We start from the raw sequence: 18,037 nt of genomic DNA on the forward strand, positions 1-18,037 counted from the left end.
CACTGCAATCCGAAGTTTGTGATAACTGGCAGTCTTCTGCAGTTCTGTCGGGGAGTTTTGTCTCACTCCTCTTTGCACAATTCTTGTAATTCAGTCACACAGAACAGCTTCCGAGGATGAACCACATTTTTAGGTCATGCCACAGTATCTCAATCAGATTCAGGTCTTGACTTTGACTCGGCCACTCCAAAGTCTTCATTTTGTGTTTCTTAACCCATTCAGAGGAGGACCTGCTGGTGTGTTTTGGATCATTGTCCTGCTGCAGAACCCAAATGTGCTTCAGCTCGAGGTCACAAACAGATAGTCGGACATTCTCCTTCAGGATGTTTTGGTCGTTGGCAGAATTCATGTTTGCATTTACCACAGCAAGTCTTCTGGTCCTGAGACAGCAAAACAGCCCAGACTGTCACACCAGCAGCACCATATATCACTGCTGGTATGATGTCCCATTTCTGAAATGCTGTGTTACTTTTACACCAGATGCAATGGGACACACATCTTCCAGAAAGTTCAACCTTTGTCTCGTTAGTCCACATTCCCACTCGCTTCATCACACAGGGCTATGCAGGTATGGATTTTTCCCCTCTTAATCATAAACACCTTCAGTTATACATTTAATTTACTTGTGTTATCTTTGTCTAATATTTAAATTTCTTGGATGAACTGTAAGAATGCAGATGCATGTAGACATGGTGTCAGCAAGACGGAAATCAACTGAAAAACAATGTGTACATAACACATAAGAGAAGTCGCTGAGCTGAGTTGTGTTCATATCAACATTACATCTATTTAAAATGCTGAAATAAAAGCAAAGCCTGTTCTATCAGTGAGCTCATAAATACTGAGCATGTATGGTTGAATATGTGTGTAATAAACAGTAAAGAAATGTGTTAACAAAACGGGAAAAACCAAATGTAGTTTGGCTGTTTAGGGTATGTGTCAGATCTGTCCACTGAAATAATTAAACTGACGTGTAAATATTTGTACATACAGGTGCTGCATTTAGAGCATGAAACGTCTCTGTGTCCAGGTTCATTTGTGGAATCTCTGCAGGTAGAGGGTGGAGTCGTCAAACAATGGGTTCTTCACCTCCATTTCCCCCGTCTGAAGGAGAAGAAAGAGACAGAGGGGAAGATTTTAGATTAACACACTTCCTGTCTTGGCCCTGGGAAGTTCAGTTATTGTTAAATGTCATCAGTTTATTCCTTAGTTTGCTTATGCTTCTCATATATCTTTGCGCTTACTTTGCTCTTATTTTTTGTTTTGTGTTCCATCTTTTCCGTCTCATGACTCTAAGTCTTTGTTCTGACTCTGCAGAGTTCAGAAAGATTGAAAGAGCAGCTGAAAGGGTCGAGTGTTGCATAGAGAATCTCTGAGAAACCTTCCTGCTCTTCACACAGAAACAGCGTTGGAGACAATACAAACCCGGCCACAGTGAGTGCTCAATTATCTTTCTTCTTTCTGTAATCTTCTGGATTACACGCTGTGTATTATGCAATCCATACATTATTAGTAAAACTACTGTTAAGACAGCTACATAATAATGAAAACATAATAATGACATAATCTACATAAAAATGAATTCTACATAATAATTTTTTAAATACTTATTAAAGTGTTTATTTATTCATTGTCATTATTCAGACAGTTCCTGTAGTTTCCCATAACTTTTGTGTGATTTATTCCTTAAATTCAGGTTGACGGGTATGACAATGATGATGATGATGATGATGATGGTGGTTTGATTGCACAATCCCAGGAAATGATACAGAAAATGTATAAAATCAGTATCAGCTGTAAATAATCTCCCATGTTCATATCTTAAAGTGTTGGCTGTGGGTGCTGTTTGCATAGTCGCTCATTAGGACCAGGTTGAACGCTAATAACTTCTAATTCTCTCTTACCTGTCAGCACATGGAGTTTTTACACCCATAGCTGCCTAACTAGCTAACTAGTTAAATACTGCAGGTTGGACACTTATTTGCAGGACATGTCCAGTCACCTTTCTCACTCACTATGTATTAATAGACCTCTCTGCATTGAATCATATCTGTTATTAACCTCCGTCTCTCTTCCACAGCATGTCTTTATCCTGTCTTCCTTCTCTCACCCCAACCAATCACAGCAGATGGCCCCGCCCCTCCCTGAGCCTGGTTCTGCTGGAGGTTTCTTCCTGTTAAAAGGGAGTTTTTCCTTCCCACTGTCGCCAAAGTGCTGCTCATAGGGGGTCATATGATTGTTGGGTTTTTCTCTGTATCTATGAAGCGCCTTGAGGCGACTTTTGTTGTGATTTGGCGCTATATAAATAAAATTGAATTGAATTGAATTGAATGTACCTGGATTCGGAGCGTCCCTTTCACAGCACAACATTTTTGAACCAGAGTATTAACATCACAAAAGCGATGCGCTAAGATTAGCGGCAGACGACTTAAATAAGCAGATATGACTGTGATCGTTTCCACTGTGACTGACAACTTACTGGGAAAGCGTAAATGGTGAGAACTGCCGGTTGTGTCAGAGTTTACTGAATCCTTGAACCAATTTAAAATATATAAACATACAGTGGAGCCAGCATGTAAATGAATGCACCATCACACTGCTTTTGGATACACACCAACAGTTTTCCTAAATGCTGTTTAGGGGCGTTACTACTCATGGTTGCATCGTTCACACCACAGGCGGGGAATATCATTACCGCCAAACATCAGCTGTAATCAGTCAGGAATCTGTCACACACTCACAACTGTTCTGTCAGTCCAGTGGCTGTATCTGTACCCACATTATGCCTTAATGTTATCCTTATTTCTTGTTGATGAATTCCACTGACTCAGCATTACACCATCACAATGACACAGTGGACACAGTTGAACTTTTACTGAATGTGGAGATAATAATGCAGCGTTTACTCACTGGTGCAAGTCCAGGACACTCATACACTGTGAAATCTCCATCCTCATTCTCCTCATCTGTTGAGGCTGCGGAGTCAGGAACTTTTGGCTCAACCCTGTGTCTGCAAGGATAACAGCGAGACAGGATAGAGATACACATGCCAGGGTAGGATGAACATGTCTGTGCAGGGAGGGTGACTCACTTTTTCAGGGAGAGCATCTGTTGCTTCTGGTGCTGGTAGTGGTACATTTGGGCACTGTGGGCCAGCTTCTTGTCCCCAAGCTGGAAGTAAACAAGGGGTAGAGGGGAGATGAGAAGGTTCCTTCCTGAACAAGTAACCATCACAGTAGTGGACATGCAAGAAAGAGTCTCAAGCCCGAAGAGTTGGACAGCAACCAGACGCTGACATGATTCTCGCCTACCGGCTATAGAAGCTAACTGCACTCCATGAGTGTCCATGGATGAGACACACCCACAATAACTGAAGGCATGACAGTCCTGATTCCAAGGACCCTCAGAAGGAACCAGTCCCGTCCAACTACTGGCCATAACTTGGCTCAGCACCACATGGAAGCTCCATCATAGCGGCTAAGATTAACAGGCACATGGCTCAACACATGAGTGGGTGCCAGGAAGGAACTGGCAGAAACACCAGAGGGACAAAACCTTAACTATGGGTTGACTACAAGTAATCCCCTCAGTGCCCCAAACATGGATCCTGGAATGCCTACAACTGCAGAAAGAAACAGAACCTTAAGAATTTTCATCAGGAAATCAAGAGGAATGTGGCGTAAAACACTAGAGGCCAACCTTTAGCCAATAGCACAAGATTTACCAAGCTCAGGGGGCTTGGTAAATCTCCCACTACTGTTCTGTATGGGCCTCAGCCAGATCATTAGCAAGACTGCCTATGGGTACCGACTACAGAATGGAGCAGTTGTCAGCCACCTCCTGTACATGGATGACATCAAGCTGTATGGCAGGAGTGAACCAGACATCGACTCACTGATCCACACCACTAGAATGTACAACAATGACGTGTCATTCGAACTAGAGTATTATAGTCGGATGGTAACAAAGAGAGGAAAGGTAGACAGAACTGAGGGGATCGAACTACCAGAAAGCAACATATAGACATTGAGGACGGCTACTCAGGCAAATGGAAACCAGGAAGAGGCCACTAGGAAACCTGCTGAATGGGAAGAACATAACCCGGAAATCAACACCTACACCATCCTAGCTGTCAGATACTCTGCTGGAACTGGAATATTGTCAAGGTAGAAGGAATCATGAAGAAAGAAGGATATATTTATAAAGATTTTTAAAGAACACCTTTATCATTCATCAGCAAAAAATGGGTCTGGATCATGACTTTGTCTTCCCACACAGTCCAAAACGGATGAAGAACCAAAGTGGACATTCCTGACTAGCCTGCACAAAGATTTTACTTTAATCACACTGAACATCTGTGGGATTAAATGAAGATCACGATCCATACCAGGAGAGTACCGAATCTAGAGGAGCTTGAGAGATTTGCCAAAGAAGAATGCACTGGGATCGTCTGTACTCCAAGATCCACCCGGTGTGTGTACTGTCAACTACCAGGGAGCAATTATACGATGGCAGACTCGAGACTGAACAATCTTAGAAGGAAAGGAGGAAAAAGAAGAAGAAGAAGGGCAAGTGGACCTACAGCAGAGCACAGCAGCTTCCAGGAATAAGAACCAAAGGCAGACATCCACCAGGGAGTCTCTTTAACAGTGAAAAAATCTGATGGCACTTTTCTGAATTCATAATTCCATCAGTTTTCCCCAATCCATCCCAGAGCCTCCATCATGACTTTTTACAGATGCCCACAGAAGGTGCCTCTCCTGATCTCAGTATCTCTCACACACTGGTGATAACTTAAACCACAAGTGTTACATTTAGAGTCGTCATTTTAGAATTCACTGCTTTTCAGCCTAGTTTTTATGTAGTTACTGTTACCTTACTGTTTTCTCCCTTATTTAAATCATTAAAGCCAAGTGCAATATATTTGAGTTTTCGAGGCTTCTACATCATCGGTTTACTGGATTTGTTTTAGAATAAATTTGATACATTGCAAAAAAAAGTCTGATGTAGCAAATATGATAAAAATATAAACTTCAAATAATTACAGCATTTTCCAGAAATTGAATTTTCCAGCGATTACTTCAATGTTGGACTTTGAAGGGTTAAGAGCTGCTTCTGGCAAACAATTCTTTCACCGGGGCCATTTCTGACGAGGCTCCTGTGAGCAGCAGGTGGAAACTGAAGGGCCAAATATCTCAGATCCTGTGTTTCCTATTTCTATACTGTTCATCAGGTTAAGATTTTTGTTTAAGGCGTTTCGGGCGTTTGGTTTACATTGTTTACATTTATGCTCACTAAACAGCACTCAGATTATGTACTGCATGTGGAGCATTGGTGGTCGAGTTTAGATCCTTGCGTCGCTCAGCATTGAAGGCAGTGGTGATCTGAGACAAATAAAGACTCTGAAAAAAGTATTTTCAGTGTGTTTTCTCCCAAACATTTAGTCGCATTGTTTCCTCACCAAATTCTCGAATGCCTGAGCGCTCATCAGTCCAGATGAAGGGTAGTCCACTTTCTGATTTATATGAACACATTTCTGAAACCTGCAACAATAAAACAAAATAAACACAACAAAACACACATAGTGAAACATTTGGAGCTGACTGTAAAGAGCTGATGAGTTGTATTATAACACATTAACAGTGACAGTTAACGTTCAAAACACATTATCTTATGAATTTCACAACAAGAGGCAGCTCTTGACTCTGTTGTTCCCAGTATGGTTGGAACAGCTCAGCTCTCTGTGACTTACATGCAAACAAGCTAAGAAGAAGACTTAAGAAACCACAGAGTACATTGCAGGTCTGCAACCAACAACGTACTCCCGGGAAACCTGGAACTGGCAGGGATGGGTAGACTAGTGAGGGAAAGTCAATTCAGAAAAATATAAAAACGCGTGCTTCTATGTGACTGCCTCTTCCAGAGCAGCGGTCTCCAACCTTTTTTGCGCCACGGACCGGTTTATGCCTGACATTATTTTCACGGACCGGCCTTTAAGGTGTCGCGGATAAATACAACAAAATAAAACTAGTACCGGTACCGAAAAAAAGAAGATTTATTCATAACACACGTGAAAAGACCCAGGAAAACAGAGTTAACGATAAAAACGATAACAAAATAACGCTGAAAACCGATAAAAACCCTGAAAACCATACATTTCACACCTGAGCCTCAACTCTAGCGGCCCGGTACCAAACGACTCACGGACCGGTACCGGTCCGAGGCCCGGGGGTTGGGGACCGCTGTTCTAGAGTGCTTAGGATCTCAGGGTGGGGCAAAGTTTACAGCTAAAAAAACAAAAACACTGGGTTAAGGACGTGTGTGTGTAAGCCTGGAGGGCTCAGTCGGTGTCTGAATGTAAAGGGAAGGAAAACACTTGAGTTTAAAGATTAAGATGTTTGGCAAATACTTTTGTCCGTACAGCAGTTTCCTGTTCTCTCTATGAGCACATTGAACTGCTCTGTTTCTTTGTCATCCCTTTTTAAGATTTATAAGAAAAACAATAAATTACATGGAAATACTGTAAATCAAATGGTTCCAATCAATTTAGCATCTCTAACAGAATGACTATGATGATGATGGATACGTCTACAGTGCAACTGCAGGCCATCCTGTCCACTCCTGAGAGGGATAGTGGGGACTTTTTGGTTTATGCAGCACCTTAGAGAGAAAATAATAAGCTTACCTGACCCAACAAGCCAACGCTACCACCAGTGCCAGGGAACCTGCCACAATGACGACGCTGCTCATGACTGAGAGGAGAAACCAACAGACAGCATGAATGATAGAAGTGTTTGCTGGTCTGCAGACATCAGAGTAAGACATGATCCTTAAGTGAAAGCTTGGAGAAATGAGGGAAGAGCTGAAAGGACAGCAGCTGAAAATAAGTAGATGTAAGTGAGTCAGGCCTGTTTCCTGCAGCAGCACAGACAACAACATTGATAACAGTAATGCAGTGTGGCAGAACTAATCACAGCAACTTCTGAGTCCTGTCGTGTCCTGCATTAAACTCAGGTTCAGTCCCAAGATTTTAAAGTAGGCGGGGCTTAGATTTCGTTTGACTCGATACACATGCCATGATAACATCAGGACGAGTTACTGACGAGTTATTGACAACTGTGTATTTGACAACCTTTGGTCCCATGAACTTGGCTGCAGGCTGAATTGTTGATTATGTGTGCTGGAGTGCATGTGCCTCCCACACTGACCATAGCAAATCCAAGTCAGCATCTCTTTTGGGAAATTCTCATCATCCCCTCTGGTTTTATGTATTTTTGTCACATGATTATGTCTGTTGGTACCAATGACGCATGCACTTGTTTGAAGATTTTATTGCAAATACTGTGCGTGTCCATTTTTGGCACAATGGTGTCCAGAGGGTGCAAAAATTAAAATCTGACACCAAGATACTAATGCAATCAAATGAGCTGTGTTGCTTATATTTGACATATCCAAGCCCCACCTGTGGCCCATCCCCTTAATGCTCAGTATATGGGAAATAATTAGGGTTTTTTTTATGTGTTTTTTTAATGAATAACTTATAATTCAAATTTAAATTGGCACTTAAAGGATTAAAATCCTGAAAATGATTGCATATTTGATCATTTTGATGAGGTCTCACGTTGATAAAGTGATTTATTTAGAAAGTGTATGTCTGAGGATTGTGGTTTTAATGCGGGTGTACATTTTTGCTACACGATTCTAGAGGGAAGTCAGTTTGAGGAGGGGACAAGAACTACTTCTCTGGAGCTCTACTGGTTGATGATGGTCCAACTGGATTAAGACTTTTACACCAGCAGTCACAACTGTTTTTGCTCCACAGACGGTTTAATCAGACAATATTTTCACGGACACCTTTAAGGTGTCGCAGAGAAACACAACAAAATGACAACGACCAAGACAAAAACTGTGGTGTTTTGTAAATATAATAATAAACGTGTGATTGTGTAACTGTATCAGCAGCGTCTTCCTGAAATGCGCCAACAACATTGAGAGTAACGTCCTCCTGAGCCTCAGCTCTCGCAGCCCGGTACCAAACGACTCACGGACCGGTACCAGTCCATGGAACGGGGGTTGGGGACCGCTGATTTACACCATGGCCTCTTGCAGCAGAACATAAACCCGAACTTGATTTCGTTTAGTTAAACGATACCTCCTGTAGTGTGTGTGTGTGTGTGTGTGTGTGTGTGTGTGTGTGTGTGTGTGTGTGTTAAGTACACACCACAGCACTCAGGACAATGTTGGTAGACTGAAATACAGCGAGATCAGGAGGCGTCGGCTTTATCCATTTTACTGCACAATTACTTTTTTCACACATGTGGTGAAAAGTAGTTTAAGTTGAATCCTCACAGCAGCCTCTGTAAGGTGACGTCTTCTGTTCTATTATTCAAAACGACTCTATAGTTCTCTTGAAATTAAGCTGGGTCCTAACTCAAGGACAGAAAGACTTACTGATGAAGACGTGGTCATCAGGAGGGTAGTGGAGGATGATGGGACTGCTCAGAGCGGCAGTGTGGTTTCTAGGGGTGGGTGAAGCGATGCTAGTTAACAGGACACTCTGAGTAGGAGGCTGTTCCACAGAAGATGCTCTGTGAGTGTAGCCATGCTCTTCAAACTGCTTGGATGTGATCTCCTGGGAGGATGGGGCTAAAACCAGAAAGTAAAGAGTGTGGATTTATTACTTCATTAGGGAATTTTGTCACATAGCAAATATGGATAAGAAGAAGAGTGTAATACCTGAGCTGTAGGACTCGGGTCTCTGTTCCCTGATGATTGCAGAGAGAAAGTCAATCTCCTCATCGAGTTCAGGGTATGGGCTCACTTTATCTGGAGGAACACAACACCAGGATTCTTACCAGCTTCATCTAAACATTTGTTTGCTAAAGCTCAGGTCCACCACCGAGCAGTATCTTAGCTGTTCCTAGGACTGCGCTCTTCTGGACAGAGATCTCTGATTGGGGGTCACTGTACCAAGTACTCCAGTTACCACTGGGACCACTGTTACCTTCACCCACATCTTCTCCAGCTCTAATACGGACTTCAGCTTTCAACCCAGAAACTGCCATTCTCAGTCCAGCAGTGAGTGAACGAACCTGCACGTCTACACAGTCTGAGTGACTTTGGTCTGTGCAGTGTTTGGTCATCATCCCACTCTCAGGGATTTCATCTCTTCCTCAGTACACCACTCACACTCTCGTTTAGTTAGCAGCTCCATTATGATGGATGTTACAGACACTCAGATTCCCTCTATCACCATCAGTGCACCAGTCACACCACCAATTAGGAACTGGAGATTTAATACTTTGTTACTGGAAAAACTGGTTTCAATGTTCGAAACCTGAGAAATTCTTCAGAATTGTATGAGGTCTATTAACACATAGTGAGTGAAGAAGAAACACCCAGTGCATCATGGGAATCCCCGGCAGCCTATTGCAGCATAACTAAGGGAGGATTCAGGGTCACCAGATCCAGCCCTAACTATATGCTTTAGCAAACAGGAAAGTTTGAAGCCTGATCTTGAAAGTAGAGATAGTTTCTGTCTCCTGAATCCAAACTGGAAGCTGGTTCCACAGAAGAGGGGCCTGAAAACTGAAGGCTCTGCCTCCCATTCTACTTTTAAATACTCTAGGAACAACAAGTAGGCCTGCAGAGCGAGAGCGAAGTGCTCTAATAGGGTGATATGGTACTACAAGGTCATTAAGATAAGATGGGGCCTGATTATTTAAGACCTTGTATGTGAGGAGCAGGATTTTGAATTCTGGATTTAACAGGAAGCCAAAACAGGAGAAATCTGCTCTCTCCTTCTAGTCCCTGTCAGGACTCTTGCTGCAGCATTTTGGATTAGCTGAAGGCTTTTCAGGGAGTTTTTAGGACTTCCTGATAATAATGAATTACAGTCGTCCAGCCTGGAAGTAATAAATGCATGAACTAGTTTTTCAGCGTCACTCTGAGACAGGATATTTCTAACTTTAGAGATGTTGCACAAATGGAAGAAAGCAGTCTTACATATTTGTTTAATATGTGCGTTGAAGGACATGTCCTGGTCAAAATGACTCCCATGACTTCTCACATATTTACTATTTCTCAGGTTACCTGTTGGAAGATCTTGTACAAAAAGTTAATGCATGTTCTGCATGAACTAATACGCACTAAAAGTTGGAAGACAGAATCTAATTGCGTGAATACAGAACATTCTGGTCATCCTGTGAAGAGTCGGAGTAATATGAGGTAGGAGCACCTACCTTTAACAGAATGAGTGTGAGGAGCATGTCTCCTCTTGACCACGCAGCGTCCACGGGAGTTTTCCACCAGGGGGCGCAGACAAGGCCCACAGTGGGAGCTGCCAGGCCGGCAGAAGTGTCTTCCTGCCAGGGCACATTCTAAACTCCGAGGGCACAGAGGAGAGCCTGTACATGAACATACGACACAGCACAGCACTATTTTTCAAAATACTCTGAAGTGAAGATGTCTCACGTTTCTATTTTCATTTTACACTTTGAATTTTTATTTTACTTTAATTACATTTTTATTTCAGCATCTCAGTGGTCACATTTTGCTCCCTGGATTTACAGTGAAATGCTCTCTCAGGCCATTAGTGACAGAATCATTACAACAGCACACAATTCATTATGTATGTTTTAGATCTTAGATATTTGTTAACATGCCAACAGAGTGACGCCTCCTCTGTTGGTTAGCACCAGTATGGAGGCATAAAAACACATGATATTCTTCTCCAGCAGCTTGAATTTCTAACACATATTCACTTAGTCGAAACAGAGAACAGCTACTCTGACAGACTTGTGCGGTGACGGTAACTGGGCCGTGCTACATTACACTGAGTGTAAAAACAAAGAAAGACAGAAAGTCTCCTCAGACAAGCAGAGATCCGTAAGTGAAACCAACAAAGTGACACTGGACCCTCAATGGTACCAACTTGTCAAACAGGTGATTAAGCAGGACCGTCCTGAAGCCAGTTTTATACACTTCTGAATGCTAATGAGGACCTTACAAAACGCTCATCTCATCGTGTTCAATAGAAAATGAAATTAGCAAATGAGCCCAAAAACGTGTCTTTTCCTGACAGACTTCTATAGAAACTACACGTGTGTTTGCAAATGAACAAGTTTCTTTCAGCTCAGGAAACAAGCTGCTAACTTTTTTTCTTTATGCATCACAAACCCACACAGGAGCTGAACGAGCCGGGCTAAAGTACTCTGAGATATTCTATGTGCGAGGCTAAGCTACTGTTTGTAGCATTTTATTAATATTTTTGAAAAAGTCTTTAAGGGACAAATATATCAAACAAGATATTCTCTTCAGTTTGGTGCTAATTTTCTAAATATTTATAAAAAATATAAAGTACTGAGCAAAGTCTTAATGAAGCTCTTTCATCTCTTTGTGTATTCCTTCCAATTAACAATTAGCCTTATAAGTTTTAAAGGAGCTTTAAGCCAGTGGTGTTGGAGTCGTTTTACACTGTGGGCCACATACAGCCTACTTTGATCTTCAGTGAAAGACACATGTTTAACTGTTTTTCTACGAGATGAAGAAAAAGCTGCTGTGACAAAGAAGGAAGTCTGTCAGCACAACTCTTTGGACTTAAACTGTAAGAACTAAATGTATAAAATAGCTCATTGCCCAGACTGTCCAGTTGTTTGTTTTGTAGTTTAAAAAAGCCAGAAGAAATGTCTTTGATTTGAGACACAGCTAAGTGTTTTGCATGTTTGCATAATTTGTGGAAGTTGACATTTCTTTGGTGTCCAATAGCAGAAATTAGGCTTTCTTGTCAGAGGTCATTTTTTAGGGGAAAAAACAGCAACATTGTACACAACTGTACAGTGGTGTGTAATGAACAAGCAAACAGATACAACAGATGTGGTTGTACAGCTTGTTAAACCAGATGTTCTGGTCTGTACCACTGCACTTCCTGTCTTTGGAACATCTGCCCAAGCAATAGCTCTCCAGGCTTTGGAATGTCGTTGTTATGGGCACTGGCTGCTTTTTCAACCGTTTTCAGTCTAATCTTTGTAGCTGTTTACCCAAACAAACAGTTTTTGTGTGTGTTAAGTCAGTTAACAGAGTTAATGGTGACATATAAATTATTCAAGCATCAAAAAGCCACCTATGAAGGGCTGTTGTGTCTACACACACAGTTTAACATGTGTAAAACTAATTTTTGTATTAACAAGATGATTCCCAAATAGCCTTTAAAGATACACATAAAGTGTTTTATTTGTCATTTGTACACATACACTAGATGTGGGTACAAAATACTGTGCAGGGCTGAGAGTCAGAGTCAGATAAACATAGATAGAAAAAAAACATGTCAAGTAGTTTCAGATAGCGCTGTGGTATGAGAAAACCTTTGTCATTTAGAGATGTATTGCATGTTGAAATGTGTATTGCACCAACTAAATTAGATTGTGTGTGTGTCTGTCCTTATTTTGTTTCTCCCTTCAGGAATACTGTGGCAGGAAAGAAGCTGTTGTGGAAGCGTGCTGTGTGTATATCATCAGACTCTGCTCGGCTCAGGCTGGATGTTCAGAGGAGGCTGTGACCTGGATGATAACTGTCTCTGATGATAGAGTTGGTACCACAGGGACCCCCAAAGCCGTGTGTCAGTCCACTCCTGTACCACCGCTTCACATAAGCACTTGTTTTACTTCAGCTATTATTTTCTACGATCAGAGTTCAGTTTATTCCTTATTTTAGTTAGTTATTTATTTAGTTGCGTTTTTCCTGAAATCTTATGCTTATTTCAGATGTTTTGTCTGTGTTGAAGAGGTCATTCTCCTCTGTTTGGGCCGTGATGTTTTTGATGACGTGCCTGTAAGTGGACTCCTCCGGCAGCTTTATGAGGCCCAGGATGCTCGTGTCATCAGCATACTCGATCCTGCCAGTGTCAAGCTAGGTGGCAACACAGTCATGGATGCACAGGGTGAAGAGTTTAGGGCTGAGACAGCAGCCCTGTGGTGACTGACGGTGAGCTCAGAGGAGACCCTGCCTCCCATCCTGAACACCTCTGCTCTGGAGGTTAGAAAGTCCAACTTTCCTGGTCTGATTGTGTTGAAGACAGAACTGTAATCCAGGAAAAGCATAGGTTCTATTGCTATCCAGGTACTGCAGGCCAGTACATGAGTACCAGTGGCACCAGTGCACTTTCTGTCCTGGTATTAATAGTTTTCACTGTGACTAGGCTAGCCTTTAGCTGTTTGATGTAGGCAGATCTTAGCAGACATGTCACATGGTCAGATTTACCAAAGGCTTGGTTCAGCAGTGCATGCCTTCCTGATGTTACTGTAACAGTTTTGGCGTGCTTTTTCAAACGTTCCAGGGATTACATTCTCCTAGAATGATGAGAACACTGTCCAAATATGTGTTTTTGTGCTTACTGATCATGTGGTGCATCCTTTGCAGAGGTGGGAATGTACACAACACTCGAAATGTTACGTTGCTGTTCTCTGTATAAATAAAAAGAATTGCACTTTAAAGTCAGGTATTCCATATCCACTAGCTTAACATTTGCCAGATCTTGGCATGGAGTCGCTTAAGTATTCTGAGGACATTGGATAAATAGATGGAAAAAAGTGGCAAGCCTAAACAGCTATCTGCAGCTGATGAACTATATCTGAATGTAACATTCTAGAGAAGTAGGAAAAAAATCTGGCAAAGACATTACATAGGACCTGAGAGACACATCTGGAACCTCTGTTGATACATTTACTGTTTTAGAAAGGGCCTTAATGGAAGGGTGGATGTCCCACATACCAAGTTCTGACTGTTGACTATTTGTCTAAGGTTCAGACGTCAGTGATGAATCCACAAACCTTCACACACCGTAGATGAATATAATTAAGTGTGTCTCCTTAAAAGACAAAGGAACTTCAGATCTGTTTGCCAATAATATTGGTTTCTATTCCTGAATTCCGAGTCCCCAAAGATCGTTTAGACACTTAAACGATCTTGACTCAAGAGTTGGGAGCAACCGAAAATAAAATAAATACATAATTATAATAAAGGTCAATCAAATGGACCAATATGGCAAGGCCATGATGATCCACTTGGTAAAATAAATCCGCCTGGCATCTTTCTTGGCCTTAAGACAACAATTCTGATGGCTAAAGATCCAAACGGGACACAAAAAAAACAAAAAACAAAAAAAAAAGAGTTGGGAGTTCGCCTTGTAATCGGAAGGTTGCCGGTTCGAGCCCCGGCTCCAACAGTCTCGGTCGTTGTGTCCTTGGGCAAGACACTTCACCCGTTGCCTACTGGTGGTGGTCAGAGGGCCCGGTGGCGCCAGTGTCCGGCAGCCTCGCCTCTGTCAGTGCACCCCAGGGTGACTGTGGCTACAATGTAGCTGCCATCACCAGTGTGTGAATGTGTGTGTGAATGGGTGGATGACTGGATGTGTAAAGCGTTTTGGGGTCCTTAGGGACCAGGAAAGCGCTTTACAAATACAGGCCATTTACCATTTTTTTAATGTGCACCTGCAGACCAACAGGGATCAGAGAACAGCACCAACTGTTACCTACCATAATAAACTTTGTGGGCACCCAAAGCCGGTCAGGGCATGCCTGCTGTATCTAGGCCAGATGGACAGACAGATGGTCAGCTTAACACTTACAACCATGATTTTAGGGTGGCATGGGGCTTAGTCAGTCACTGGCTAATTGATCCCAGGACTATACTCGGCACAAATGTTCCTGTATTACTATGCCAGTCAGTAATGTTATGGCTCTCCATGTATGCCATGCACCCTGCTGGATTGTCTCATCTATACACAGCCTGCACCTGGGGTCTTGCCTGGTGTGATAGACGTCAGCCTCTATGGATCTTGTGCTCAGAGCTTGTGCTGCCATGATTAGTGCCTCTGTGCTGTCTTTCAGTCCAGCCACTGGTAGGATTTCTCAGTATAACTTCTTCTATCTGCCTGTGGGACATGCTGTGCAGGGACCAGCCCTTCCATGATGGTGCCTCTTGGTTATGAAGGGTATCTGACGACAGGCGGGGCGTCAGTGTTGACAGCCCGGATCTTGTTTTTAGCATTCAGCTGACTCCTCGGGACTTGCCTGAGCCTCTGTCCGATCCTGGTTCTTCCCACTGAACCAGTTCCTAAGGACTTGTGTGACCCTGTGCAGGTGTTTGGTGGTTGTGGCTTTCCTGGCCTGTTGGTTCCCATTTCCCTGTGGAATTCTTTGTATTCCTTGTAGCTGTACTCCTGTCTACAATCTTGCCTTCTGGTAGTGTAATCAGATTAGTCCTGACTACCTTCCCTCATTTACATAAATATGTATGTGAGTATGCAGCCATTTAATAATCACACACACATAGAAATAAACACATATAATAAAATGTGATATGTTACAAATAAAACAAAAATATAATAAGAATTTTTCTGATAAAAATCGTACAAATCTCAAATGGGTAGTAAAGAAACAGCACACCAAAATATTTTAGGGATTTTTTGTTTCTTTGGGGTTTTTTTTAGAGGGATGAGCATACTTGGTGTATTTCCTCGTTACTTTAACAGTCTTTAACTATAATAGCTTGCATCAAACTGGCATTGACCTAATTAAGCATTAACAGCTCCACATGTGTATAATGAGATTGGATCGCCATACTTTCTATAAAGTTGTGCAAAGGTAGTTCGCATTTTGTTTTCTGACTGTTACAGTTTGCTAAACATAACACAGTCTAGTGGATTTACACGTTATACCTAAAAAACAAACGAACAAAAACAAAGCTAAAATAAATCAGGCAATGAAAAGCAAATGAATACATTTCTATCATTTTTATTTCCAGTACAGCAAAAACATCCCTCTTTAGGAATATTAACTGCTACGGAGACTTAAACATTTACTTGAAAACCTTTAATTATTCAAAAATCACTTTTTAAATGCCCACTCATTAGGCAGAGTACCATATGTTACCCAAGCACATTGCACAGAAATAAGACAGCAGCTGTGGTCTCCATCACACAGCATGGTCCATAATCAGGTTGTGGTCGAACACCCCGAACAGGAGTCTAGATTTAGCTCATCAACAGTCATTGCTACGGGCCTGACGTGTCTAAACTGAACGAACCGAGATTCTTAACAGTTCATTCATCTGACAAACACTCGTTAAAACTAAAGCACCAAATGTGGGTTAATCCACCACTGGAAACAGAAACAGCTGTTTTTTTAAATGATGTATATTGTTTTTAAAAGCATCACAGATCTATAGATATGAGCTATAAAAGGAACTGGAACTTCAGACCTGTATCATCAGCATGACTCTACGTGGCCGCTGACGTCTGTGACAGGGAGCTCTTCAGCTGTGACATCAGGAATGTGCTCCTGAGAAGCTCCAGGCCACAGCAAACAAACTCTGTTTAGATAACAGATTTGCTAACAAATGCATGTGGAACAACACCTGGAAAACATATTCTTGCTCTTCGCTGCCTAATAGGATTTGTGCTGTTGTGGTCTTCCAGCCTGACACAACACGACACATCACAGGGTGAGAATACCCCAGAACTACTGTAGTACCACCCCCACTGTCTGCACTGCGCTGACATGCATGCACTACAGCCCAGCAAACATATATGCACATCTTAACCCTCGAAACAAAAGACTCAGTGACGACCAGCATGATGCAACCATTACAAGCTATGCTGTAGCATCACCTTTAACTTCTTTTTCATATGGCAGCTGTTACTGACTCAGTGTCATCTGAGTCATCTTCAAATAAATCAGTATATGCAGGCAAAAACAGACTATCCCCGTTAGGATAAACACTCTGTCCCTGCATGCTGACAACATCAAATCACTTTAGACTGAAATCCCATAATATACACAGCAATATGCTCTACACACTGAATGGAACAAACAGTAATTGGCTTCATATATTCACTGGGCTAACATATAACCGATGCCCATTAGATATCATCCTCATAGACGGATTTCTGTAGAGAGCACCTCCACAATAATAACTGTTCCCAGGGTGATGGTGCGCAGTGCCGGAGGCCCGGCGCGGTTTCATAAAGCCTCCAAATGTGTCTCCTTACCTGCCAGGCAGCTTCTCAGCGCCAAAAGGGCAACGAACACCACCGTGTGTCCGAGCAGCCGAGCCCTCATCCTGGGCACAGACACCAGACGAAGGCGGAGGACGGGGAGATGGTGGCGGCACTGATCATTCCCCCATCCTCCGGTGTTTAGAGAGGAGAGGGACGCAAGGAGACAAAGGAATAACGAAAAACGGCGAAGACACGAGGATCAGCGAGTGTCGTCGGGACGCTGCTCTGCGTGTTTTCCGCAGGATGTCTGCATTTTTCCTCCAGCTCTGCTCCTACCGGACAGCAGTCCCTGCTGCTGCTGCTGAGGCTCAGCTGTGGCAGAACAACGCCAGGCTATGACGTAAGCACGCTGCACTGCCTTCACCTGCCGCTGAGATCAAACGCGTCTAAAGTCCGATATAACTTAGACTTTATACAGAATCACATGTTTTTATACTCATCGTCACAATGTTTGTGTGCAAAAAGAGAAATCCTTTAATCCCTTGTTACTAAAACCGAGCCTGAAGCATGATGTCACTAACCCTAACCCTAACTATATCTTTTTTCTTTTAAATAATTTCGAGTTTTATCTTAAAATGATATTGTTTTTTCTTAATGTGGCCCTACTACTCTGTATGGTCTGTAGCTAACCTGGTGTAACCAGGTGAGCAATGTGCGATTGGACATGTGGGGCATTATGTCCACTCAACAAATTTCTTAAAACATCTCCGTCAAATACAAAGAAATAGAGGAATTGCTTAAGAAGGAAACACAGTCGACTTAATCTTTACATCCGGAGATCCGGTGGGAATGAAAGCAACAAGGAAATGCACAACCCGTAAGGAAACATGTGGAAGGGTGGAAACACATCACTGGGTACAAAAGGAGGGACGTGGACTGCCCTCAACTCCACCCACAACACCAAGTCTCCACTCTCGCTGCTCTCAGGGTGGCTGCCAGGACACTGCAGAGGATCATCTCCACGAAGAGTTCATGAAGTTA

At 42.5% G+C, this 18,037-nt stretch overlaps 1 protein-coding gene across 2 annotated transcripts; it reads right to left on the reverse strand.

Annotated features, from left to right (window-relative positions):
- Window positions 1-289: 289 nt before the first annotated feature.
- On the reverse strand, window positions 290-17,395 carry npdc1b (neural proliferation, differentiation and control, 1b). Of its 2 annotated transcripts, XM_084946266.1 has the most exons (10): window positions 17,048-17,395; window positions 10,242-10,406; window positions 8,737-8,826; window positions 8,452-8,646; window positions 6,686-6,752; window positions 5,462-5,543; window positions 3,092-3,171; window positions 2,911-3,010; window positions 992-1,104; window positions 290-380 (listed from the first exon to the last, which is right to left on the reverse strand). In XM_084946266.1, exons 1-9 carry the CDS (start codon window positions 17,115-17,117, stop codon window positions 1,033-1,035), a joined length of 921 nt encoding a protein of 306 aa, XP_084802392.1. In that variant the 5' UTR covers window positions 17,118-17,395; the 3' UTR covers window positions 290-380; window positions 992-1,032. The 2 variants fall into 2 exon arrangements, with proteins under 2 accessions (XP_084802392.1, XP_084802391.1); XM_084946265.1 differs by having other exon boundaries at window positions 347-1,104.
- Window positions 17,396-18,037: the final 642 nt, after the last annotated feature.

This window comes from Perissodus microlepis, chromosome 12 (genome assembly GCF_051167445.1).
Source record: "Perissodus microlepis isolate ML-2025 ecotype Zambia chromosome 12, ASM5116744v1, whole genome shotgun sequence".
NCBI lineage: Eukaryota > Metazoa > Chordata > Actinopteri > Cichliformes > Cichlidae > Perissodus > Perissodus microlepis.

Coding starts and splice junctions, on each gene's coding strand:
- npdc1b (XM_084946266.1), bottom strand. CDS start 17,117: ATGAGGGCTCGGCTGCTCGGACACACGGTGGTGTTCGTTGCCCTTTTG. Junction 8,827..10,241: donor TCACACTCATTCTGTTAAAG/GTAGGTGCTCCT, acceptor GTGTTCCTCCAG/ATAAAGTGAGCCCATACCCT. Junction 3,172..5,461: donor CTCAGGCATTCGAGAATTTG/GTGAGGAAACAA, acceptor GTTTACTTCCAG/CTTGGGGACAAGAAGCTGGC.